Below are 26,534 nucleotides of genomic sequence, written 5' to 3' on the forward strand. Positions count from 1 at the left end.
AACTTTATTTCCTGTAGCACTTTGAGATTTTCACAAATATAAAGTGCGGTACAAATTGAATTTATTATTATATATCCTAAGACATATACATAAGGGCGACAGTGGCTCAAGAGGTAGAGCAGTCGCCTGGTAACCGGGAGGTTCCTGGTTCTATTCCTGCTCCTCCTGGGCAGCGTGTCGAAGTGTCCTTGAACAAGACACACTTAACCCCTAACTGCTCCCGATGAGCAGGTTGGCACCTTGCATGGTTGCCTCCGCCGTCGGTGTGTGAATGTGTGTGAGGAACAGAAGGGCTTTCGATAAAAGCGCTATATAGGGGACTTCCGGTTTGCGACGTTCTGGTGAGCAGCCACATGAAAGAGCTCCCGGTCAATGAATATCAAAAAAAGGAAGTAAAACGATTCAAAACGAAATAAAAAGTGAAGATTCGAGGACAAAAGGAAGAATGAACACGAGGACAAATGAAAGAAAAGCAACCCCAGATGAAGTAAATACACCGATGGAAAAGACTCAACACGAGGCAATGATGCAACAGGTAGAACAAGCTAGCGGGACACTGAATGTTAGTGCAGAGGAGCTACAGGCTAACATACAAACTAGCTTACAAGCTAACATAGAGACTAACCAGGCCACCACGCAGATTGGATTAGGAGCAATGCGGAGCATACAATGTAACACTGAAAAATCCAACGGAGGTGGCAAGGAAACGTCGGAGCTATGTAGAAATAAAGAAAATTCAGAAAAAGAAAGGAACCAGGTCCCAACAACGTGCAGGAGGCGGCGAGGGACACAGCGTGGAGACGATGGAAGGAGCCGGGAGGGGAAGGAGAGAGGCCTACGCTGACTCAGAAGATGGAGAGGACGCACAGGTGGACCAGAACCGAGAGACGAGGAGAGGAGGACGGGAGGAGGAAAAGAGGGGACCTGAACCGATTCAAAGCAGATCAACTATGAAGAACGACAAAGGGCCACGAGAAAGGGGCATGAAGGGACACTGTGATCCAAGGAAAGATACAAGACAAAATCAACGTGGAAGAGTACCCAATACAAACATACACACGGGACCTGGGGATGAGAATAGATACAACAGAGAAAAGATAATTGAACAGTTACCCCAAGTAGTATAAAACTATAACACCAGCATTTAGAATAATTAACACTGATTTACAATACACACGTTATAGACAAACTATTTGAAACGCTGATTAGGAACATATTGGGGACTGGTATGAAGGAACTACAGGATTACACATGACGCACAATACAAATGAACATGTGCATAAGAAAGACAAATTCAGAACATTGACCGGGAGCTCTGAGGCCGTCCACAGAACGAATGTTGGACTTATATAGTGCGCATTTCGCCACTAGTGGGAGCTCTCTCACTAGGAGAGCCATTACTCCTCACCCTTCCAACGGGGAACAGAGGGATACGATTAAGATCCTCTTAACACCATGGGAGCACCAATGTTGTCTTTTTTTGTTGAGTTATGTTAGAATCTGAGTTATGTTAGAATAGCAGTTGCTTTAAATGTGCACATGGACATTTGTGAAGGACAAGAATTCAAAATGTTGGACAATAATAGAGGCTTGGGGAATCTCCATTGGGGATATCTCCGTCACTAGGGAGGGGGGGGCTTCTCCCTAGAAGAGCGATTTCCCCTCCAAACCGCCAACGGGGGTAAAAAGTGCTAACCATATAGCTTATTTAAATTTCAGTTTTATGTTTCCATAAATGTATATAGTGATATCAGTGACATGGGAGGTACAGAAGTGGGCAGGCTGAGTTCAGTGGCGGGGAATGTCGGGGGGAGGGGCCATCGTTCCGGCGGTTTGACCCGGGAGAGGGGGGGGCCTTGCGTGTTGTGGGATCGGTATGGGTGGGGTGGGGTTTCCTCTGGCCCTCGGCCGCCTTGGCCTGGGCGGTCTGGTCACCGGGCCGGGGGGACACCGGGCTTGGGGTCGCGGGGGGGCGCATCGTTTCCGCGGTTTGGCCCGGGAGAGTGGGGTCTTGTATGTTGTGGGGTCGTTGTGTGGGGTGGGGTGCTTGGTGACATGGGAGGTAGCGGGCTCGGTGGGGTGGGGGTACCACCCCTCGCTCCTCTACTGAGCCTGGCCCAATTAAATTCAAGGGACCCGTGTCGCTGAGTGCTCGGCCCCGCGTGGGACGGACCTGGGATGTGGGGGAGCCCTATTTCTAGGGGTGGATGGCGGGAGGGGGGGGGGGTCCCTCTTATGGGGGTCTGGGAGGCTGAACGCAGCCGTATTCAAGGGGCCCATGTTGGTGTATTGTTGTGCTATTGATGTTGTAAGTGTTGTCTGGGTGTTGTGTGTCTGTGTATGTCAATAAGAATTTAAGTAAAAAAGAAAAAGAAAAAACGCTATATAAATTTACATGAAATCTATCATTTATATATGTATCCGTTTGTTGTTCTTCCCACCGTGCTAAATGTACTGACTGTCTCCTCAGCTCTTGTGGGTGCTCCTGGCATCCACCATCATCGGGCTCCTCTTGCAGAGGCTGGCTGCACGCCTGGGCGTCGTCACTGGGATGCACCTCGCTGAGGTCTGCCACCGCCAGTACCCCACTGTGAGTCATGACACGCCACTCTCCTCCTCAGCCAGGTCTATACATCCACTCTTTTCTCTTTGGCAAAACCTCCACACACTACAACGTACAGCGTATTATCATGCCAGTTAGGGTACCTTGTGTATATACTGCACCTTGTGTATACCGTTTACTTTTACTCATAGTATATATTCAGATTCAAATTCTTATTATAAACGTATAATATAACCGATAGGCCATACAGACCCTCATCTGCACCTTTGTTTACACTGTTTATTTTCCTCATATCTTTATATTCAGATCAAATTTGATTGCCTATATTTATGTCTTTCTACTATTTCTACCCTGCCCATATCTGTACCCCCCCCCCTCCCCATGCTGCTATGACCCCAGAATTTCCCCAAGGGGATCAATAGAGGAATATATTATCTCATCTTACCATTGTCTATAAATTCACAGTTTTCCTCTTCAGCCTGGTTTATGAATCACCACGCCACTAATTGGCATTGGATTTTGTCAACTAATCAATTAGTTGAATCTTTAAAGTTGTGTCTTATCCTTCTTTTTCCAGGTCCCTCGTATTCTCCTCTGGATTATGGTGGAACTGGCCATCATTGGGTCAGACATGCAGGAGGTGATTGGCTGTGCCATAGCCTTCAACCTTCTCTCCGTGGGCAGGTATGGTAGTCATGCTCCTTCTCTCTGTGGGCAGGTAGGGTAGTCATGCTCCTTCTCTCTGTGGGCAGGTAGGGTGGCCATGCTCCTTCTCTCTGTGGGCAGGTAGGGTGGCCATGCTCCTTCTCTCTGTGGGCAGGTAGGGTAGTCATGCTCCTTCTCTCTGTGGGCAGGTAGGGTGGCCATGCTCCTTCTCTCTGTGGGCAGGTAGGGTAGTCATGCTCTTTCTCTCTGTGGGCAGGTAGGGTGGCCATGCTCCTTCTCTCTGTGGGCAGGTAGGGTGGCCATGCTCCTTCTCTCTGTGGGCAGGTAGGGTAGCCATGCTCCTTCTCTCTGTGGGCAGGTAGGGTGGCCATGCTCCTTCTCTCTGTGGGCAGGTAGGGTGGCCATGCTCCTTCTCTCTGTGGGCAGGTAGGGTAGCCATGCTCGTTCTATCTGTGGGCAGGTAGGGTAGCCATGCTCCTTCTCTCTGTGGGCAGGTAGGGTAGCCATGCTCCTTCTATCTGTGGGCAGGTAGGGTAGTCATGCTCCTTCTCTGTAACCGATGGCTCTAGAGACCAAGTCAGTTATGCAGAGGCATCACATGGACTTCTTTTCTACAGTGCTTAATAAAATAAGAGGTTCTTGGCAACATAACGGTTGTTTGTATAGTTTATTATTATGGTGGCGTTTGTCAAGCACTGTAACTGGTCACACTCCCTGTTGAAGACCAAAGCTGAAACTGTTTTCTATGTAAGAGATAAAACCCAGACGAGCTGTAAATATTTTACATATTTGAATGGATCAGGGGGAGGTGTGTTTCATCCTTTTGATAACCCTGAACCAAAGAGCACCTTTATCAGCAGTATTTATGTTCAATAAATTTACCCAAACGAAGCCCCCCCTCTACCCTCTTTACTTGTTCCTACCAATCAGCTGTCTCTGTTTGACCTGCAGGATTCCGCTGTGGGGAGGAGTTCTCATCACCGTCATCGACACATTTGTGTTCCTCTTTCTAGATAAGTATGGTAAGTGCTTTTCCTGTACATACATACTATACATATATAGTGTTATGGAAACATAAATACCGTAAACACTTTGTTTCCAACGGGGTACTTGATGTAAGACATGACGAAACAGACAAAGTTACAAGGAATCGTAAAAAAAAGATATATATATATATATAACCATTTGTTGGTAATGTAGTGGTCCGTTATTCTATAGAATAATAGCTATTTAAATAAATGCATGCAAGCGTCTGTTTATTATATTGTGTGCATCTCTTGGCAGGGCTAAGAAAACTGGAAGCCTTCTTTGGTGTGCTCATCACCGTAATGGCCATCAGCTTCGGTTACGAGGTAAGAGTCACTCTGATACATTTCTCTTGACATTCAGATGGTTGTGTAGAGTTAAGGAGTTCTTTTGTCATTTGATGTAGGACTCTAATACTATTATTACTTTCAATGGGATTATACTGTGATGAATTGCAGATAATGTGGGACATTGATGTCTGAATTTATAACAAGTAAGGTCGGGAGATAATTCAATTCAATTGACATGATTTTGCATACATGGACATAAAGATTGCCTCACAATATTGTGATTTTAAATATTTAATAACGTATATTCTTTTTGATAGTTTCAAATGAGGACCGTGTCCAGAGGTGGTCCTCATTCCATCGGGCCAACAACGAGGACCTTGTGGACTTGACCACTAAATGACCTGCTTATTCCACGTAATTGTACATGGTTGAAGTCTACTAGAGATGGACATTTGAAGGCATATCAATAATAGAATATTCCATAATTTATTTTTTGTTAATTTGTAATAAACAAAACCATCAGCTATAGTCGAACGCCTACGTCATTTTTAATATTCGAATAACCACACTCGCCACTAGAGTCCACAAGGTCCTCATTTCAAATGATGGAAAAAGCTCTGCATCTTTCACACCTCCACGTCGCCCCGCCCCTTAACCATGATGTCACGGTGCGTCCGCAGTATGTGTTGGTGAAGCCGGACCAGGGGCAGGTTCTGAAGGGGATGTTCCTGCCCTACTGTGAGGGCTGTGGTCCCATGCAGCTGGAGCAGGCCGTGGGCATCGTGGGCGCCGTCATCATGCCTCACAACATCTACCTGCACTCAGCCCTTGTCAAGGTGGGACTCAAACACCTGCACACTATTATTTGTTATAAAATAATGCAAATATTCTACAGATGATTGATTTGAGAGACATTTGTAAGTTTGTTGTTCAAAAAGCTAAGAAAGGGATTAACCCTTTCACCGCCGCACTACCAAAACGGTTAACACTGCGACAATTCACAGTTTCGCGTTGCAGCCTCCCGTAGCCAGGTGCTCTTTGAGAGCTCACTTTGATTGCACTTTGAGGCACATTAATGTGTATATATATTATCTGTAACAGCAAGGCATAAAGCTATTTCAGCCTGTGTCAGGCCTTGATTGAAGAGATATGTGACGCGGTGATCAATATCCTCCTGCTTAGCCCCTTTCGTGACTGTGATGCACAGAGTGCATAATAGTCACGAACGGGCCTACCTGCTCCTCTGACATTGCGACACTGAATGATGTTTCCTGCAGTGATTTAATATATAGACTATCGTTTCGTTTTCTCGATCTCGAGAAAATCATCGCGTTATCACGAGAAAACAAATTAAATTAACTCGTTATCACTGGAAAACGGAGTAAATAAAATGTATGAATGTACGGCCTCTTAGGGCTTCCGTAGATTCCATTTCTTTTTGTGCTATCCAAGCTACTGTAGTACAGGCAATGTTGCTCAGCAAGTTGAGAGACTCGTTGGGTACAATGTTAAATATCTCAGAAACTGCTGGCTCAATATGAACACATGTTTTTTTACACAAATATTCAGTCATGCAAAAATAAAAACATACAGTATCCTGCTAAATCTAGTATATTTATTGAGGGTGGGGGCGGTCATGGGCTTTGTATTGATGTTGTGGGTAAGTTAACCTTGTATTCTCATACAGCCCATGGATTGAGTCTTAGGGCCTTATTTCAACTTGTAAGACACTGAGGTTATCCTCATTTACAGTGACAATGAGCTTACAAGACAGTTTATCAGCAATTTCATACATATAGGCACAATAAATAAGAATAAATAATAAGTCTGCTACAAGTCGACACTGGTTGGAGATCATCCTTTTAAATGCAGCAAGAGAAGGAAGAACTTTCAGCTTCAGAATCAGTCGGAGGGTATTCCTGGTGTTGGAAACACCAAAGGAAAAAGCAGCAAACTCCAGGAACCCTAAGAACCAACCAACCTTTAACGTGTGAATTTCCGTGTCCTTCCTCATATTCTAGTCTCGGCAGATCGACCGCGGTAACAAGAAGGAAGTGAAGGAAGCCAACAAGTACTACTTCATAGAGTCCACCATCGCCCTCTTCATCTCCTTCCTCGTCAACGTCTTTGTCGTGGCGGTGTTCGCCCAGGCTTTCTACGGGAAGACCAACATCGAAGTGGTGGGTACATGGTGTTCAGCAGGTTCTAAACAGTTCTATGGCCTGTTATTGTTTTATTGTTTTATTTCTGAAGTAATGTACAGGGTATCTGTGGGATATTAAAATGTATTAAATTAGTAATTCACATTCTCATTTTAAGGCCTTAAAAGGTATTACATTTAATTTGCACAGGCGGGGCAGTTGGGAGATGAAATAATATTAAATATATGAAACGTTTTTGTATTCAAGTCGTTTTTTGCTGGGCTACCGGGAGCTTGGTGTGTCACTGTCTGGTGAGAGCTTGTATGGAATGCGCAGACATTTTAATTGGCGTGCACTGTATCGCTATGTTTTTTTTTGCTATTATGATCGTGAAATTGGTATCGGATGTGTGGTATTAAAAAGTCTTAAATGTAACTTGTTGAAACCAGCAGATAAAGTGAAGTAGCCAGAATACCAATGTGCTCGAGTATTCCTTCTAAATTCAACATTAACTTCCTCCTAAGGTGCGCAAACTGGGAATGAATTGTCTTCATTTGTGAAACGATGCAGTGAGAGTGTTGAAAGCGTCCCTCTCGTTACAGAATGAACAGTGCAACGCGTCGGGCAGTCCTCACACAGACCTCTTCCCCCTCAACAACAACACGCTGGAGGTGGACATCTACAAGGGGGTGAGTCTTTTTTTTATTTTTATATAATTTTTTTATCTTTTTATAAACAAACCATATACAACAATAATAATAGTATTAACAATAATAAACATAACAATATCAAATAACAACAATAATAATAAAGTAATAACAATAATAGAATGATAAATGGAGTAAAAAATTATTATATATATCAAAATAGAAATATAAATAAAAAACAACACAAGCCCTACAAAAGACATTAGACATTTCCTCCTCCTTTTTTATCCACTTTTTCTCTTTTTCTCCCATCCCAATTTCGTTGCGCCAATTCTTCCCTCCCCTGTCTTGAACGTTGCTCGCATATGCCCCCCACAGGCTGGTCATACAGTAGGGAGGATAGAAGCCCATCACATGTCTCCTCCGATACATGTGGAGGCAGCCTGTCACATATTTTCACCTGCCAGCGCGGACTCTCATTGGCGAGGTGTAACGTGTGGGAGGCTCACACTACCCCCGCCATTTCCTGTCTCTGATGTGCAGGCGTCCCCCAACCGACCTGTAGGAGTTGCTGTCCACAACGTCCAGATTACCACCCATCGACTTCCACCCGCTAACTCTGCCAATTGAGTTAGTATGACTGCCGGCCCAAGCCGGAGGCAACGCAGACGCCGGATTCGAACCCGGTGTCTCTTGCGTTGGTGACAAGTGCAATGTCCGCTGCGCCACCCAGCCGCCATGAGTTTACAAATCCTATGACTATTAGTCGACTAAGAATTCCTTTAGTCAAGGACGGCCCTTTTTATTACTACATCATAAATACATATCATCAGCATACATGCATACATAGTTGATTTTGTTAGACAAATCACACCATGGCGCTGTGCTTAGCAAGAAGGTCCTGGGTTTAAATCCCAGCAGGGGGGCCTTTCTGTGTGGAGTTTGCATGTTATCCCCGTGTTTGCATAGGTTTCCTCTGGTTTCCTTCCACACCATAAAGACATACATGCTAGGTTTCCTGCCGTTGCCCTTGACCAGGGGACTGGCATTACAGCTGGAGTTGGTTCCTGGGCATCGCACTGTGCGACTGCCCACTGCTCCTAACTAGTTAGGATGCGTCAAATGCAGAAGATGAATTTCCCCAAGGGTATTAATAATAAGTATACAAAACAACTAAAAGGTTAAAGTTCTAATTGTTATGAACTCGGGGGAATCAATACATGCGTTTGCCCTGTGAAAAGCCCATCAATGGAGCATGTTTCTTTCCTCCCTGCTACAGCTTTCAAAATCCCCTGCTTAGGTCATGAAAAATGCACTTCCACATTTTTGGTGAATGCTAGGAATACACGTGGTTGGATCTGGCAGACGGTTGCTAGGATGACGTGTGGTTAGATCTGGCAGAGATCCATTGGAGATATTTTTAGTGGTAAGATTTCTATACATTGAGCCCACATAAGCCAAATAATAGCTAAACATCAGAACATTAATGTTCTAGAGTTCTACTTTAACGTGGGTGTAATGGATCCACCCAGGCCACCCACTTATATTAGTGGTCCAGCTAACTTTGCAGTTTTCTACCAGTCCTTAAGCAGTCTGTAGTCGTTACCATTAAAAGAAAGCAGTCTTTACATCTTAACATTTTACAGCCTGGTGACTGCAGAGGCGGCCAAGTGTTTAAAATCCGACACCAACATTGTGACATTGTAACAAAAACACAATGGATATTTTAGTGTTGTTTCTTTTCCACAGGCAATTTGAAAAGACGTGGTTTGGATAGGAATTTACAAGTGTGTGCCCTGCCAGCAAGCTGTTCACCCTCAGCCCTCTTTCTCAGTGTCTGCCTGCCTACATAGATTCTCTATAGTTGCTTTCCAGAAGGGCGTCTTACGTATGAATTAAGAGCTTGGCATTCCTCATGGAAATGCAGAACCATATATTTTTTAAAGATATTTTTAGGGCATTTCATGCTTTATTGATAGGACAGTCAGAGTGAGAAATCGGAAGAAGAGATGGGGGAGGACATGCAACACATGTTCTGGGCTGGATTCGAAGCCAGAACGTTGTGATTACGCAGCATGCGTCTTGACCTGGTGCGCCACCAGGGCACCCCCATATATTTATTTAAAGAATTTATTTAAAAAAGTCAAATAAATAAATAAATTAAATGAGGACGTTTATTCATGGGGGTCCTCATAGCTGAGCCATCCGCACGGCCAGTCTGGTCAACCTTCCCCTTACCAGGCCCCTTGTTGCATGTTTCGAGTTTCTGTCGGTCTATATCTCACCCTTCATAGCATAACCAGATTACATGACTAATGAGATCAGCATCACATTGAGTCTTTTGATAGTAATATAAAAGCAAGCTAACTGTACATTTTGGGTGACTGTGTTTTACAATGCTGCTCAAATCTGTGCACTCTTTTGTCCAATTCACCTGCCTCACTGTAGTCTACCTGCCAAAACTGAACAAAATCACTTTTTACCCATATGGCCTGTATACATATTTATTTTTAGTCATTACTTTACAAAACACATAGTTATGTATTGTTAAAAGAGGAAGAAGCTGCACCATGCAATTTGCGGACACTCCTTAAAATGTCATGAGAATGTCTTGAAGTGAAACACGATACGACCACATAATGATAGTGTTACTGCGCATGTCCAACACGGACGTAACGAGCACCGTTTCAAGTTTAGTTTTATTCGTCACACATAACGTACATTACAGTGAAATGCTTGGTTCTGTATGAGCCTCCTGAGATTGTGCTTCATACAGTAAAGAATTGTCACTGTGTATATTAACCCTCTCACTCCCGTGTTCAGGGGGTGGTTGAGTCTCTGTGTATATTAACCCTCTCACTCCCGTGTTCAGGGGGTGGTTGAGTCTCTGTGTATATTAACCCTCTCACTCCCGTGTTCAGGGGGTGGTTGAGTCTCTGTATATTAACCCTCTCACTCACGGCGTTCAGTGAGTGATTGAGTCACCGTGTATATTAACCCTCTCACTCCCGTGCTCAGGGGGTTGTCCTGAGTCACTGTGTATTTAACCCTCTCACTCCCGTGTTCAGGGGGTGGTCCTGGGCTGCTTCTTTGGCCCGGCGGCCCTCTACATCTGGGCCATAGGGATCCTGGCAGCGGGACAGAGCTCCACTATGACGGGGACTTACTCCGGGCAGTTTGTCATGGAGGTAGGAATGCATTTTGGTTCTACAAAATAAATATATAGTAATAGTAGTAAAAAAAACTAAAATGATTGTATTATGTGCCGTTACACGTTTCTGCGCTGCTGCTCAGTCAAAACTGCTACTCTTGTACACAACTCTTATTACTTATTCAGTATTATAGTTTTTGTATATGCATCTGCTATGTACATGTAACTTGTTTTTTGCACCAACCTAAATATATTATGTCTTTGCACACTATGTGTATATTATTTGATTGCATAACTAACTAAATATGACTATAACCTTGTATTTACTGTTACATTTTATACCTGCTAGAGATCTGCAGTCCAGTATATCATCGATCCATAGGCTTATGTTATATTTAAATGTTTGTTTTTGTATCTTTTTTTTTGATAAAATATTCCTTTATTGATCCCCTTGGGGAAATTCAGGTGTCATAGCTGCAGGGGGGGGGGGGTACAGGTATGGGCAGAAATAATAGTAGAAATACATAACGATTGAATTTTATCTGAATAAAAAAAATATGAGAGGAAAAAAATGTACTGTGTAAACAATATAATTAACTGTATATAAAAATACGAGAAAAATAACCAAAGGTGCAGATGAGGGTCTGTATGCCCCCCATCTGTTATATTATACGTTACAATGGATGCCTTTCTCAATTCCTTCTGGTCTTTTCAGGGTTTCCTGAACCTGCGTTGGTCCCGTTTCGCCCGCGTGCTGCTCACCCGCTCCATCGCCATCACCCCCACCCTGCTGGTGGCCATCTTCCAGGACGTGCAGCACCTGACGGGCATGAACGACTTCCTCAACGTGCTGCAGAGCATGCAGGTCAGAGGCTACTAGTACTGAAAGGGTTAACCATCCATTGCAAGTCAACACCCCCCCCCCCCCCTCCATCCATTAACAGTTAATGTAGTATCAATGTCCCAATGTCCTCAATAATAATAATATACACACCAATGTCCCAATAAATATTACAGTGACAGTCCAGTTGAGTTAATGATTAACTCAACTGGACTATCACTGTAATATTTATTTATTTGCACTAGCACTATTGCATTATTATTATTATTGACATTATTATTTTGCACATGTTATATTCAGTATGCTTGTATGCCAGTGGTGATGCTACAAACTAAATTTCGTTGTACCAACAATGACAATAAAGATTCTATTCTATTCTTTGCCGTGTGGCAGTGAAAGGGTTAAAGGTCCCCCTCCACTCAAAGGCACTGCTTACCTTATCATATCATTGAGCTGTAATTAACGCGACACAAGGATTCAATGTCCCCGATGACATCACTGGTGGCCACATCCAGACTCATTTACTGTCAATAACTGTCAAACTAAATTGTGTGAGTGAATGGGTGAATGTGAGGAACACAATTGGATGTGTGTGAGATTATTATACTCATAATACAGTGGCCTGAGTCTCTACTAAAGTCTGTCGGAGATGCATTAATGTTTTTCTTCTCATCCAACAGTTACCGTTTGCTTTGATCCCCATCTTGACCTTCACCAGTCTAACGACTATAATGAGTGACTTTGCAAACGGAATGTAAGTGGAACTTTTCCCTCAATAGCTCTTTTCATAAACTGTTTCTTCCCCCTCCCTCCCGTTGCATGACATTTATAGTTATGCAATGTTTCGTCCTTCTTTAATACACATTGGTCACATTCCACCGTACACTCCAGGTGGGACTGAGCTCTATATTGACATCACCAGTAATCATAATCTCATACTATAGTCTACCCATATAACTCTGTATGATAGCATGTTCAATAATGCTGTCTGTTCACACCTGCATATAATCCTTTTACCGGTAAATATCTGTAGATACAATATCTATATTATCTGTATATATCACTTACCTACTCTTACTAGTTACGCTGCTGGCCAGTATGACTTACTACCATAGTGTCTTTATACCTGTATCACTGTACATATTAATACTACAACTCTGTACGTACATCTGATTAGAACTATTACTCATTAGTACAAATTTATATGCACCTTGATTCTCATATATATATATATATTTTTTTATCAAATCTGATTCTCATATTTTGTATATTCAAAGTTAATTATATTATATTTACTAATTTTGTTTTTTATTAATAATTCTATTGCCTATATTTATGTCTTTCTACTATTACCTTGCCCATACCTGTACCCCCCCCCCCCCCCTCCTCCTCCATGCTGCTATGACGCCCGAATTTCCCCAAGGGGATTAATGAAGGAATATCGTATCTTCTCTTATCGTCTGCCTTTTGGCCCTCAGGGTGTGGAAGATAGGTGGAGGAATACTCATCTGTCTGGTCTGTGCAATCAACGCGTACTTTGTGATCGTCTACGTGACGGCCCTGAACAGCGTGCTGCTTTACGTCTTCGCTGCCCTGCTCTCCGTCGCCTACCTGTGCTTTGTTGGCTACCTGGTGAGTGATGATCGCTACACACACAGGATAGTAGTACCGGTAGTGTTTATTTTTCTCATGTTTTTAGATTCAGAGTTCATTATATAGTTTACACTGTTTATCTTCTCGTTTTTATATTCTGATCTAGTTTAATTGCCTATATTTATGTCTTTCTACTATTACCCTGCCCATACCTGTACCTCCCCTCCCCCCATGCTGCCTATGATGCCCCAAGGGGATCAATAAAGGAATATATTATCTTGGATACAGTAGAACCATGTTTATCACAGCTTGAGACCTCCAATTTGATTATTGTTAGGTTATTGTGCATATTATGAAAGTACTTGATGTTCCATTGAGAAATATTTTATGGTGCACAATTCTATTAATTGATCAATGTAATGTGCAACAGAAGAACTTGCATTATTTGATTAAATGGAAACCACTTTTGCGGGTACCCGTCATCATTCGATTGCTTGGCTGTTGCTGTTTTGATGGCTTGGATACATTGTAGCATTATAATTTACTGGCTAATGTTGGCTAAGCTTAAAAAGGTTTTAGCCAAAGACTATTTGTGTGAGGGAAGCAACAAAGAATCCTCCATCAATTGACTGATGCTGACAAAGAGAGTTGTGTGTTTTAAAATTGCCACAGTTTCAACGCAGCTTATCTTTAATTATAATGAATTCTAAATTATTTTTAGTAAACTAAATATTTACTCTTGACAATTTTAACAAAAGCAGTGCTGGGTGGGGCAACCATGCTCTCAATATCCATCGATGAGAAAACATTCTTTCTTGACCACAGCCTTGTCTTTCTTTCTCTCTTGTTTCTTAGAGCTGGCACTGTCTAATTGCCTTGGGGGTTTCCTGTCTGGACTTTGGCAGCGGGGTAAGCAATAGACCTGCTGTGTTGATAGAGGAGCAGTCCGAGTACGACTCATAGACCTGCTGTGTTGATAAGAGGAGCAGTCCGAGTGCGACTCGTAGACCTGCTGTGTTGATAAGAGGAGCAGTCCGAGTACGACTCGTAGACCTGAACAGGACAGTTAACCTCCGCCATTCCTCTTTCACACTCCGGAGATGTTTTTAACTACTGCTGCTCAGAGAGGGGCTTTGTTAGTGCTGCTATCGAGTACTAAGCACATGTTTATGTTGTGTTTTTAAAAGCTTTTGTTTTTGATAATTTAAATCCACATTTCCACAATTACCTCAAAAGTACCGCACCCGCATGTACCGCTCTCGGGAGGCAAGTCTTCAAGCGATATTTCACTTTGGTAGAACATTAAGGGTATACTTTGTTAACTCTCATAATGTGATGCAAATGGCCGTCACAACTACTGCTTCCATGGGACAAACTTTGCAAGCAACAGTTGCGATTGGAGGCTCAAGAAAAGAGGGCAGGGTTTGAGATGGATCAATGAATCAATTGTCAACCTACGACATTGCCCCCGATAACCAGTAGTGACCATCAGCATGTACAGTAGGTTGCAGGCTCAGCATGCAGACTTCTTTCATACAGAACTGGATAGAAATATGATTTTGGTCACACAGTGCAGTAGTTCAGTATTATATTTGTATTATGAGTTTCTTTTGGGAAGTGACATCATTACAAATACCCATAAATGAGGAATTTTGTATTTAAGATATGTATATGTAATTACTTGCATATTTTGTCATTCTTGCATTTTGCACCACAAGTCATGTAATTTGTGTACATTTACGTCATAAATCATGTTATTTGTTACGAGGTACTTCTGTGCAGTATTTGTATATTTAAAAAATACCAAAATCCTAGCTCTCATATTTTAAATTAAGAAATGGCATTTAGCTTTTGCTGCTAGTTGAACAGCTTAATTAAATCAAAACAACTAATTAAAACAAGCAAATGATGACACGGCTAGGAGCACGTCATAAGACCTGTTCTTGGGCCAGTGGAGTATGTATAATTACACACCGGGGAGATGACACGAGATATACGGCTGAAGGCATTAGAGAGATGGGACGACATGTTTATCTCACAATATGATTGGATACAAAATATAGGGTTCACAATTTGATACAACCACGATACTTCATCACGGGAAACCCTTAAGTGCTGCCACAAGGGCTGGGTATGGGCACTGATTTAATATTGATTTTGATATTGATTCAATTCGATAATGATTAAATTACGGCGCTGATTTCAGGGGACCAGCACCTGCCATTGTTATCAAAAGATGTAATTTGGTGAACTGAGTTTGTGTAGGTGTTCAACTGAAAACTAGAGACATCTGCTGGACGGGAGGCTAGAAACATGTAGAGAAAGTCTTATTCGGCCTCATGCCTCACTGATGGTTTCAGTGCAGACGTTCCCAATCTCTACCACCACCTGCTGTCATTTCTGAAGGAGCTGGTGGTGATGTAATGTTACCAGAGTATTGGTATTGGATACAAAATGGTAATTGTGCCACCCTTTAATTAACGGGTGATGGAGAGCTTGTAAAAGTCATCTTAATTTTTTATTACCACTGTACCATGGCAGAATGAAATATAGTTTGTCTGCCCCATGTTATGTATAGTCACTTTTTTTAATCATTTAACATTTTGGGATAATTAAAAACCTGGAATCTAAATTATTATCATTACAGCACATCCCATAATGTATACACATTTTCTAATTAGGCAACAAGGAAGGCATTTTACAGTTAATATGATGTCTGTTCACGTTCTCTTGTCAGTTGCCCTTTTTTGATTTTTTTGCTTAGTACAGTATGAGACAGTGGAATGGGTTTTATTGTATGTTTAGAAATCACCATTTCAAAGATGTATTTTGAAAATATATTATTTTGTAGTTCATTGTGATGCCACCAGGGGGCGACAGGTACTCGTGGTTGGCGTAACATGAAAGCATTGTAGTATACACCCTAAAAGTGAAAAAGTTCTACTAAAGTTAAATAACGTTTAAAGCCCTCTCTGAATGGCATCAGTTTCTATCTAGGTTCATCACGAAAATCACACCTCATTATTACAATAATTGTAATGGTTCATTCATTCTGATGATTTTAGTACCAGAGGTGAGATTGGAATTATCATGCGACAGAATCTGTGGAAACACTAGACTACTATTGTCCCATTCATTGGCCAATCGATCCCCAACTAGTTTTCACACTTGGGTTGTGATCCATCCGGTCTCTGGGCAGATTATGCACCATGAAGACTAATGGTTGGCCCTGATGATCATAGTGGGATCATGTTTAGGACCAGTGTTCGCGATAACGTGTTATTAAAGGACTACTGTTCTTTCTCTCCTTTACAATGTTGAGGCTTTGCAGAGAGAACTATTATAAATATATATTTTTTGGTACATCCAAGCCAGAGATATGGCACCTTCCATCACTATAGGGGCTTCCCCGCCCCCAAACAATAAAACTACAATACCCAGAGTGCTTTGCTCTGTCCTCTCCTCAAATTAAATTGTCCCCTCAGGTGGAGTGACATACAATTATGCTGAATAAGCGAGAGAGAAAAATTCAAATGACACTTAACGTTTGGCCGTGGCAACAAGCCAATGAGTCGGTCAAATGAATGAATGGTGATAATAGTGTTGTTTTAGGTTACTGTAGCATTCAAATTATTTCTGCCAGCCGTGTGCTACTTTATAGATGCAGTATATTCCTCTTTTGCCTCGTCAGTGAAGAGGCGGAAACATACAGATGTACATTAAAGTTCTTGTTAAATGTATGTTAATGGTAGCAGTTAAAAGCAGGCACAAAATGTTATATGATCAGATTGAACTTCTGTGATGACTATCGCTTGTTATTCCTAATGACTATTGGCTGTAAAGCTCCTTGTATTGTTTTGCCTGTCTCATGATCAAGGAACTGTGTGATTTTGAGGCTGGGGAGCCATGCATGCACATTTGAGTTGTTAAGTGTGTGATTTCTCAGTCTTGTCTCATCGCCTAATGGCCTTTCTGATGCCTTTAGGGAAGCGCAATAATCTAGTGTGAACTGACCTGTTTTCACCAACCGTTTGAGATTTCTGATCTGATCCGAAAATCATACCATCAGGGCACCGACTAGGTAGCCTAAAATCTTAATTTGAACAAACACGAGGCATTATTTCTCCACTTCTAATCTGGTGATCCTCACCATGTCGTTGTTCAAATTACAGACACGACTGCTCTGGAATAACAAGTAGGTTGTTTCAAATGGATTTGGAGAAAATGATTATTATTATGATAATGGATCATCTGGAGAGGTCTCTTCTGTTATCTCTTTGGCACTGTGTATATAATATATCAACATGTGTATGTGTTCACAAGGGGGGGGGGGTCACTCACTCGTGTAGTTTTCATGCTTGAGTATTGAGTATTAACCCTTGTGTGGTGTTTTTTGTTATTCACCCAATGTTCACAGGTCTGGTGGACCCATCATTTTGTGATTTTTAAAATGATAAAGCTGTAACAATTTATGTATACAAAAAATGTAATACTTAACGGATGTTAACATTATTTCAGTTCCAAGCAACATAGACGGCATATACTGTATGGTTAATATTTACCATTTACCTCTGCTAGATCACATTTATCCATTCACCTTTTTTTTGGGGGGGGGGGGTCAAATGTGATTCTTGTCAAAAGAAAATACATTATAATCAACAAGACATGGATGGAATAAATCATATTTATCTTGGAAACAAGGTTTTCAAAACTACAGTTTTTACCGTATTTACTTTCACCTACAATTTCCACACTTTCTATTGCCCTCCACATATGTAATATAAAGGAATAGAGCAGAAAATGAGCCAAGGCCAATGAGTCGGGTTGAAAAAAATGATTTATTGTATAATTTCTCTTTTAGTAAACATTAAAAACGAGTCCCTCAGACCCGAACGCCACACAAGGGTTAAGACAGTTCCTTATCGCTTCATATTTGTCTTGTTATTTCAGTAGATGCTACACTCCAACTCTCCAGCCAGCTCTTAAACCATTAAAGATCCACAGTTGCCATCCCAGCCAACTTTTAGACCAGTTGCCCTCAATGCCTGTGCCGTCGTAGAATTGAAGCTTTATTAGAATAGAATTTAGTTTATCTTGTAAGAAACGTGTATAAATGATCAATCATTTCTAGCCATCAATGGATGTAGAATCGAATGTGAAAGGCACTTCTTGAGAGCGCAGTAATGCAGCCACATGTTGTAATGCCCTCCCGTGGAATACACGGGTTACCTAGGATGCTTTTCATACTATTACAGAGTAGAGAGATGCACCTCTCTGTTTGCCGGGCCAGGCATTGACCAGTGCTCGAGTACAGCCCATTTCACAGCCCCCTCTCTCTCTCTGTTTGTCGGGCCAGGCATTGACCAGTGCTCGAGTACAGCCCATTTCACAGCCCCCTCTCTCTCTCTGTTTGTCGGGCCAGGCATTGACCAGTGCTCGAGTACAGCCCATTTCACAGCCCCCTCTCTCTCTCTGTTTGTCGGGCCAGGCATTGACCAGTGCTCGAGTACAGCCCATTTCACAGCCCCCTCTCTCTCTCTGTTTGTCGGGCCAGGCATTGACCAGTGCTCGAGTACAGCCCATTTCACAGCCCCCTCTCTCTCTCTCTGTTTGTCGGGCCAGGCATTGACCAGTGCTCGAGTACAGCCCATTTCACAGCCCCCTCTCTCTCTCTGTTTGCCGGGCCAGGCATTGACCAGTGCTCGAGTACAGCCCATTTCACAGCCCCCTCTCTCTCTCCGTTTGTCGGGCCAGGCATTGACCAATGCTCGAGTACAGCCCGTCTCGCAGCAATGGAAAGAAAATGACACCAGCGTTTCTTGTATACATTACAACTGTGACATTAGATTGTGGTCTTAAAAAAATTGGCTTCTAATTGCACTCTGTAACTTTAAGGCTTAAGTGGTTCAAAGAAATCCTGTAGTGAGCGTTCAGCCAAATGTAAACTCCTCTCTCCGATCTCATGTGAAAAAATGCGTTTGGTTATTTCCTATTGAGCAGAAATAAACTGTTGAGGGTAGAATTTCCATTAATAATGTGGCTGCTTAAAACGCGATCCTTTTAATGTCAGCAAACAAAGTTATGAGATCTTTATTTCAAACATTGAAATATTAAAATACGTAAAACATTTAAGAAATAATAAATAGCATCAACAAACCAAAAGAGTTAAAACAAATAAACAATATTAACTTAACATGTCCAAAAAGGAGTAGGAAGAAGTATAAACATATTTAATCCTACCTCTTCTCTACTACTCTGTGATTGTGAAATAAGTCATTCTAAGTCAAAATACATATATTCCTACATATCCTCCACATAAATGCACATTTATTTTGTGGTTGGCCCACCCTTTTCAAATGTAAATGTAGGTTCTATTTTTTTTTATCAATGACTCCGGTTATAGTCCTAGGTTACATACTGAGCTTTATATCCATGGGAATAACTCATAATACTGAATGGTACAGATACTTGATACTTTGATCATTGTCTGCCAACAGATGCAGTGACTGCATATGTACTCAAATGTATGGTTATCTTGGTAGAGGGATACTATGTACTTGAACTAGGTATATTGGTAACCTGTCCATAATTTGTCTAATATTTTATGGAATGGACCAATTATAACTAGCAAGGACATGAGGCACAACAAGGAATTGAAGTTTAAAAAATTGTTTATTGACATACTTTTTCAGATTGCTTCCCATATCTATTGTCATACTGTAGTAAATACCTGTTTGAAATTATATGGACACTGACAATAACCCATTTGAATTGTTTTGAGTGTAAAAGTCAACATTGACCATATTCACATGGTGGGCACCTTGGGTGGGAATGGAATGGAAAGGAACCCAAATTGGCCGCTGTGTGAATTATGGTCAATGTTGACTTTTACACTCAAACGATTCAAATGTCCATAGTATAGCCTACGAACTGACATGTCTTTGTTATTTGCTACTGAATGAACAAGTGTCTTTCCTTTGCTACTGACTGAAACTTCCCATGTATCCAAAATAAAAGGAAAAATGTGGATATATGGACATTTGATGGCGTTGTGTCTTGAATTGTAGAAGGGCTTGTGGATTGATCAGTATATTATCCTGGGGTTATTGTTGTGTACGTTAATAGATGGAATAATAATTATGGAATAAGTCAAATCTTATTTCCAGTTGCTTTCCTGAAGAGACCATAGATGCGAGTGTCATAGATGCAAAGCCTTCCAGGCTCTTTGTACAAAAAGGGTCATGCCTGTGAACCACCACTAGGGACAGAGTGGCTAACCATGAGTGAAGTCTTAACGCTACGTTCACACTGCAAGCCTTAGTCTTCAATTATAATTTAATGCTTTGATCTGATTTATTTATTTTTGGCTGTTGACATTATTTTTTAAATGTGGCCAATGTCAGATTACAGTGTGAACTGGTCCCACGCGCCTGAACTGACCCCCATGCGCAAATTAACAATAACGAAAACATTGTGACGTAAAAGTCGCTTGAAAGTCACATGACTGTTCAGACTGAGGTTGCATTGCAAGAAAATCACACCTGTATTTGATTTAGAACCACATATGAAAGTGGCCCAAATCAGAATGGAAAAGATCAGATTCCATGTGATTTTGTTTTCACAAATTTCACAAAAATCTGATCTGAGTCACATACAGTGAGCAAAAGAAAATCGGATTTGGCCCGCTTTCGCCTGCAGCGAATGAGATGGAACATTGATCTATCTCAAACCCTGCCCTCTTTTCTTGATCCTCCAATCACAACTGTTGCTTCCCCGAAGGAGCTCAATTGAAATCCTCTCACCCCGGCAGATGTCACTCTTCTTCAGAAAATAGGATTTCTTGAATAAAGCTTGAAATAGAAAGAGACACCACAGAATATCTAATTTAGCAGAGTCTTATAGGTGAATGTGTCGTACTACAGCTTGGAAATCACTCGCAACGCTGTGCAGAAATGTCTGGTTTTGGGAGATTTCAAGGGTTCACTGTCAAAATGACATTATCATGCATTATCATGCCATAAATGCCCTAGGAATGATGGCGTTATTGTACACTTCCAGGTTGTACATCTTGATGACATCACATACATTAAGAGTTTTAGTTTTCTGGTTTATTAGCTTTGAGAGAGCATTGTGTTTTGTTCTGTCACAGGAATAATAGCTGTATTTTTTTTTATCTTTTGATTTGTCAGTGTTGCCTTGGACCCTTTAATATAGAATTATAAGCCAGTTATGCCTCTTCCCTGGTGTCGCAAGACAAACATGTCAGGATGCTATATAATATTATATATAATATAAATAAGAAGCTCTGGTTCCAAAATGTGACTTCATCTAAGGTGAGCAGGCTCAACGCACTACCATTCATCATTAAGAACAAGTCAACATTTTGTCAAACACATCAGTGATTGTCTTTTCCTCCTTCTCGTGAAAATAAATTATTTTGAACTCTTAATTATTCAGCCTCTGAAGACGTGATGAAACAAACAAACAAAAAAAAGGTGAAGCACTCTTGCTTTTAGAGCTGGAATCTGTTGAACTACTACTTTGCACCAACCAGAAGGAGATCCCATCGGTGCGAAGCAAGTTCTCAACACATAAGCAAGCAAATGATCTGAGGAGGAAAACTAGTGGTCTGTGAGGTAATGTTCTTAAATGTTCTACCAAAGTGAAATATTGATTTAATGTAACATTGAACTGTATTGTTTTAAAGTTTTGCTTTAGAACCTTTATGTGGAGTAACTCCATTAGGCACCAGAGAGGCACACCGTTTAACAGTCATGCATACCGTCAACCAATCAAGTAGCAGATCCAGTACAAAGCCCACTGTTCCAACTCTCCATCTTCAATGAGACTGAGCTGTACGCAACAACATGCTGTTTAACCCTTTCACTACCACACTACAGAAGGTTAACCCTTTCACTACAGAAGGTTAACCCTTTCACTACCACACTACAGAAGGTTAACCCTTTCACTACCACACTACAGAAGGTTAACCCTTTCACTACCACACTACAGAAGGTTAACCTTTCACTACCACACTACACAAGGTTAACCCTTTCACTACCACACTACAGAAGGTTAACCTTTCACTACCACACTACACAAGGTTAACCCTTTCACTACCACACACGGTTATCCGTCTTTGTGTGGTAGTGAAATGGTTAACCTTTTTTTTTTTTTTTTTTATTATTATTGCAAAACAAAATTGTTAAGTCAGTACTCAACACACAATGCATAATGAAACAATTAAGGTGGCTAAAATGACATGCAAGTACAGAAACAGAAAACAAAAAAAAGTATATAATAATATTTTACCGTATACAGTGTATATCCAACGAAATTACCAATTGTACCAATGTCTTATACAGGATATACTCCTAATACCTATTATCTAAAACCCTACACACATATGCTCCAGCTCGAACCCCCCCCCCTCCCGGACCCCTCCTTGGATAGTACCTCCATTATCCCTCACTCCTAACCAGACACTACCATTATAAGCTAGCTTTTATTCTCTCCACCACTTCTAACCACATTGACATTTTGGATTCGTTGAGTCCCAGAATTCTTGCTGTAGATATTTCTTGATAAATCACATCGAGATATGTAAGAAACCAAACCTTCCGGCACATTTTTTCCGGTTGAAACCAGGGTGATGCGATCAGTTTTTTAGCTACTGTGATACCCGATAAAACCAATCTCTTTAGCTGTGGATTTACTGCAAACTCAAAAACATCATTCAATAGTAATACAGAGGGGTGTACTGGTATATTCCAAGATACGAGTTTTGATAATTGATGGGTCACATCTTGGTTAACAAATGGTTAACCTTCTGTAGTGTGGTAGTGAAATGGTTAACCTTCTGTAGTGAAATGGTTAACCTGTAGTGTGGTAGTGAAAGGCTTAATGACTTGTCTCAGCCTACACTGGATGTTGCTGACGGCCACCCCTGCATTACCATGTGCCTGGGCAAAGAACATGGGCTACGTTCACACTGCAAGCTTTAGTGCTCAATTTTGATTTATTTCTCAGATCCCATTCAGATTCCAGTGTGAACCGGTCACACGCTCCTGAACTGACCCGCACGTGAAAATGAACAATAACGATGATGGATGTAAACATGGAGGACACTGAAGTCTTAATTTACAAGTTGAATGCAGTGGAGGCCGGCTAATTAAAACAAAATCAGACCTGTATCTGATTTAGGAACAAGTGGCCCAAATCAGAATTGAAAAGGTCAGATTCCATGTGATTTGTGCTGTTCACACTGTCAGGTTTGGGCCACTTTCACCTGCAGTCTGAACGTAGCCGTGGTTACTTGGGTGACACTAAGATGACTTCTGCATGGCGATGCCGCAGTTCGTATTTCAACTGGCCGGGTGGATGACCCAAAGCAGCGCTGGATGCTGAGGCCGCTGACTATATCAAACTACTGTATTCTGGCTCCTGCTCCATCCCCTCTGAAACGGATTCCCCCTTGAATGCCTTTCCCCCACCTGAGGGACGGGGTGGGTGAGGCGCGAGGGAGTGCTTACTGTTTGACGTCACCACAGAATGACTTAACACTTTCACTACCACACTACAAAGGGTTAACCCTTTCACTACCACACTAGAAAGGGTTAACGCTTTCACAACCACACTACAGAAGATACAAGATACTTTAATGCCACACAACGATGTTTGGTGGTAATTGTTTGTTAAGAGCACTGGGACATCAACATGAAACATCAGACATCAAACGCCCCCCTCCCACCTCCCAATCCCCACAATAGATACAGATACATAAATACATACAGGACGGTCACATAACAGTGTCAGTCAGTGACGGATGCTTGCCCGTCTGTGCAAGGAGGGGGGGGGGGGGGGGGGGGGGGGGCATGCGCTGGAATATGTGGTGTGCTGGGTGGGAGGGATAGTTGACTATTTTACCAGAGCGGGTGGAGTCCAGTCCACCCTTTCACTACCACACTACACAGGATTAACGCTTTCACTACCACACTACACAGGGTTAACGCTTTCACTACCACACTACACAGGGTTAACGCTTTCACTACCACACTACAAAGGGTTAATGCTTTCACTACCACACTACAAAGGGTTAACACTTTCACTACCACAGTACAAAGGGTTAACGCTTTCACTACCACACTACAAGGGGTTAATGCTTTCACTACCACACTACAAAGGGTTAACCCTTTCACTACCACACTACACAGGGTTAACGCTTTCACTACCACACTACACAGGGTTAACACTTTCACTACCACACTACAAAGGGATAACACTTTCACTACCACAGTACAAAGGGTTAACGCTTTCACTACCACAGTACAAAGGGTTAACGCTTTCACTACCACACTACAAAGGGTTAACGCTTTCACAACCACACTACAGAAGGTTAACCCTTTCACACAAAGGGTTCACTTTTCATTGTACTGAACTTGACAATAATGACATTGTCATGTCAATGTCACGTATAATGACGATTAGGGGTGTAAAGGTATCCGTACCATACCGAACTGTTTCAGTGTGTACCGTACCGAACGAATACAACGGTATGTTAACCACTAATGACAATTCACAATCTAATATAATTATAATATTTAAACCCGTACCGAACCGTGACTTCAAAACCGAGGTACGTACCGTTACACCCCTAATGACGTTACATTTGAATCGAATCTAATTGAGCAGCTCCAGACTTGATGACATCACAAGTTTGACTTTAGTTTTCGGATCAGAGAGTCGTTTTGGCCTCTCTAATATCTTTGGACCGTCTTAGACCATAGGAATAACATGTACCGGTATGCATTTTTTTTTTTACTTTTTTTTTTTTTTTACTTTTTTCTCCATTTTCTATTTTTCTCCCATCCCAATTTCGTATTTCCAATTCTTCCCTCCCCTGTCTTGAACGTTGCTATACTATGCCTACCACTGGTTGGCTGTAGTGAGGATAGAAGCCTTGCATCACGTGTCCCCTCCGGTACACGAGGAGGCAGCCTGTCGCATCTTTTCACCGCAGCAGCTCGAACTCTGTGGCGAGGAGTAACGCGTGGGAGGCTCACGCTGCCCCCTTCACTTCCTGTTTCCGCCGCACCGGCGTCACCCAACCGACCTGTAGGAGTGGCTGTCCACAACGTCCAATCCCCACCCACCGCCGGGCTTTCCCACCCTCTAACACTGCCAATTGTGTTAGTATGACGGCCGGCCAAGCCGGTAGCAACGCCGAGAGCTGGGCTCGAACCCAGCGTCTCCTGCGTTAGAGGCAAGCGCCTTGCCCACTGCGCCAATCAGCCGCCCCACATGTATGCATTCTTAAATTTGGGTGTAGTTCCCCTTTAACCTTGCGATCTCCACCTCTTCTCTTCCAGATCGGTCCAGGACTGTCGGGACACGCAGACATTTACTTGTTGAACGACATGGACAATGATGAGCCGGGGGAGAGATAGCGGGACGCGTTAGAGACGCGTTAGAGACACGTTAGAGACACGTTAGGGCCGGAGTTTTGAACGGCGGTACAGAAGCTAGAAGGAAACGCAGAGACGGCCCTGTTGAAGGTGGGGTCTCGGCCAGTACACACTTCCTGTTGTGCCTTTCAGCGTTGATGCCTTTTTATTTTTTTTATATATATATATATATATATATATATATATATATATATATATATATATATATATATATATATATAAGTGCCCTTATACCCTATAAAAAAGGGGGAGTTCAGATTTTGTTTTTATTTAACGCAATAGAAAATCGTGCAGCTTCTCTTTTTTTTTACTGCCATCGCAGGTTTTGAGAAAGTTACAGTTTACAACGTTTGCCTTTATGGATCCGAAGGGGAACTTGGGCTACGTTCACACTGCAGGCAAAATCGGCCCAAGACAGATGTTTCTTTGCTTATATGTGACTCAGATCTGGGGGGGGGGTTCATGACTGTGTGAACAGCACAAATCGCATTGAATCTGATCTTTTCAATTCTGATTTGGGGTTGATTGATTGATTGATTGAAACGTTTATTAACAGATTGCAGAATGGGTACAGTACAGCTCAATACATACAATTGTTAAGAGGATGCAGACCTGAGAAAGACTTTCGTCTTGGTTCCATCAGGGTCCCCCATTTTTAATTCATCATATGACACACACGACATACAGATAGACAGTACTGCTACATCTGCACTTTCATGTGTGGTCCTAAATCAGATACAGGTGAAATGTTTTGCAATGCAACCTCAGTCTGAACAGTCATGTGATTTTTACATCACTCTAGATTGACATTTGTCACAATTTGTTACGTCCATCTTCTTTATTGTTCATTTGCGCATGCGGGTCCGTCAGGAGCGTGAGACCTGGAATCTGATATTGGCCACATATTTAAAAAATGTTGTGAACAGCCAAACATGATCTGAGCAATAAATCAGAATTGAGCACTAAGCTTGCAGTGTGAACGTAGCCCAACATGCTGGCCAACACCTATGCTGGAAGGTGGTCCAAAAAAACCGAAACCTAAAACATTTGAGAATGACTTCCTTGTTTGTTTACTGCTGTTAAACCCAGTGAATTCCAAAGGTAATGACACCACCTTGATACTTTTCTATGACTTTGATGGCGACCAAGTAG

General features: G+C 42.0%; 1 protein-coding gene across 1 annotated transcript in view; it reads left to right on the forward strand.

The window, feature by feature from the left end:
- Positions 1-25,545, forward strand: part of LOC311230984 (natural resistance-associated macrophage protein 2-like) — a 50,610-nt gene extending 25,065 nt beyond the window's left edge. Inside the window, exons 5-17 of the mRNA XM_084317444.1 lie at positions 2,471-2,590; positions 3,141-3,247; positions 4,181-4,251; positions 4,514-4,581; positions 5,226-5,381; positions 6,567-6,725; positions 7,289-7,375; positions 10,402-10,521; positions 11,200-11,349; positions 12,006-12,079; positions 12,804-12,957; positions 13,774-13,827; positions 25,287-25,545. Of these exons, the coding sequence (XP_084173570.1) occupies positions 2,471-2,590; positions 3,141-3,247; positions 4,181-4,251; positions 4,514-4,581; positions 5,226-5,381; positions 6,567-6,725; positions 7,289-7,375; positions 10,402-10,521; positions 11,200-11,349; positions 12,006-12,079; positions 12,804-12,957; positions 13,774-13,827; positions 25,287-25,364 (1,398 nt within the window). The 3' untranslated portion in view covers positions 25,365-25,545. The remainder of the gene's footprint in view (positions 1-2,470; positions 2,591-3,140; positions 3,248-4,180; positions 4,252-4,513; positions 4,582-5,225; positions 5,382-6,566; positions 6,726-7,288; positions 7,376-10,401; positions 10,522-11,199; positions 11,350-12,005; positions 12,080-12,803; positions 12,958-13,773; positions 13,828-25,286) is intronic.
- Positions 25,546-26,534: the final 989 nt, after the last annotated feature.

The sequence above is a fragment of the Notolepis coatsorum genome (genome assembly GCF_963971535.1).
Source record: "Notolepis coatsorum genome assembly, chromosome: 6".
In the NCBI taxonomy this organism is placed as follows: Eukaryota; Metazoa; Chordata; class Actinopteri; order Aulopiformes; family Paralepididae; genus Notolepis; species Notolepis coatsorum.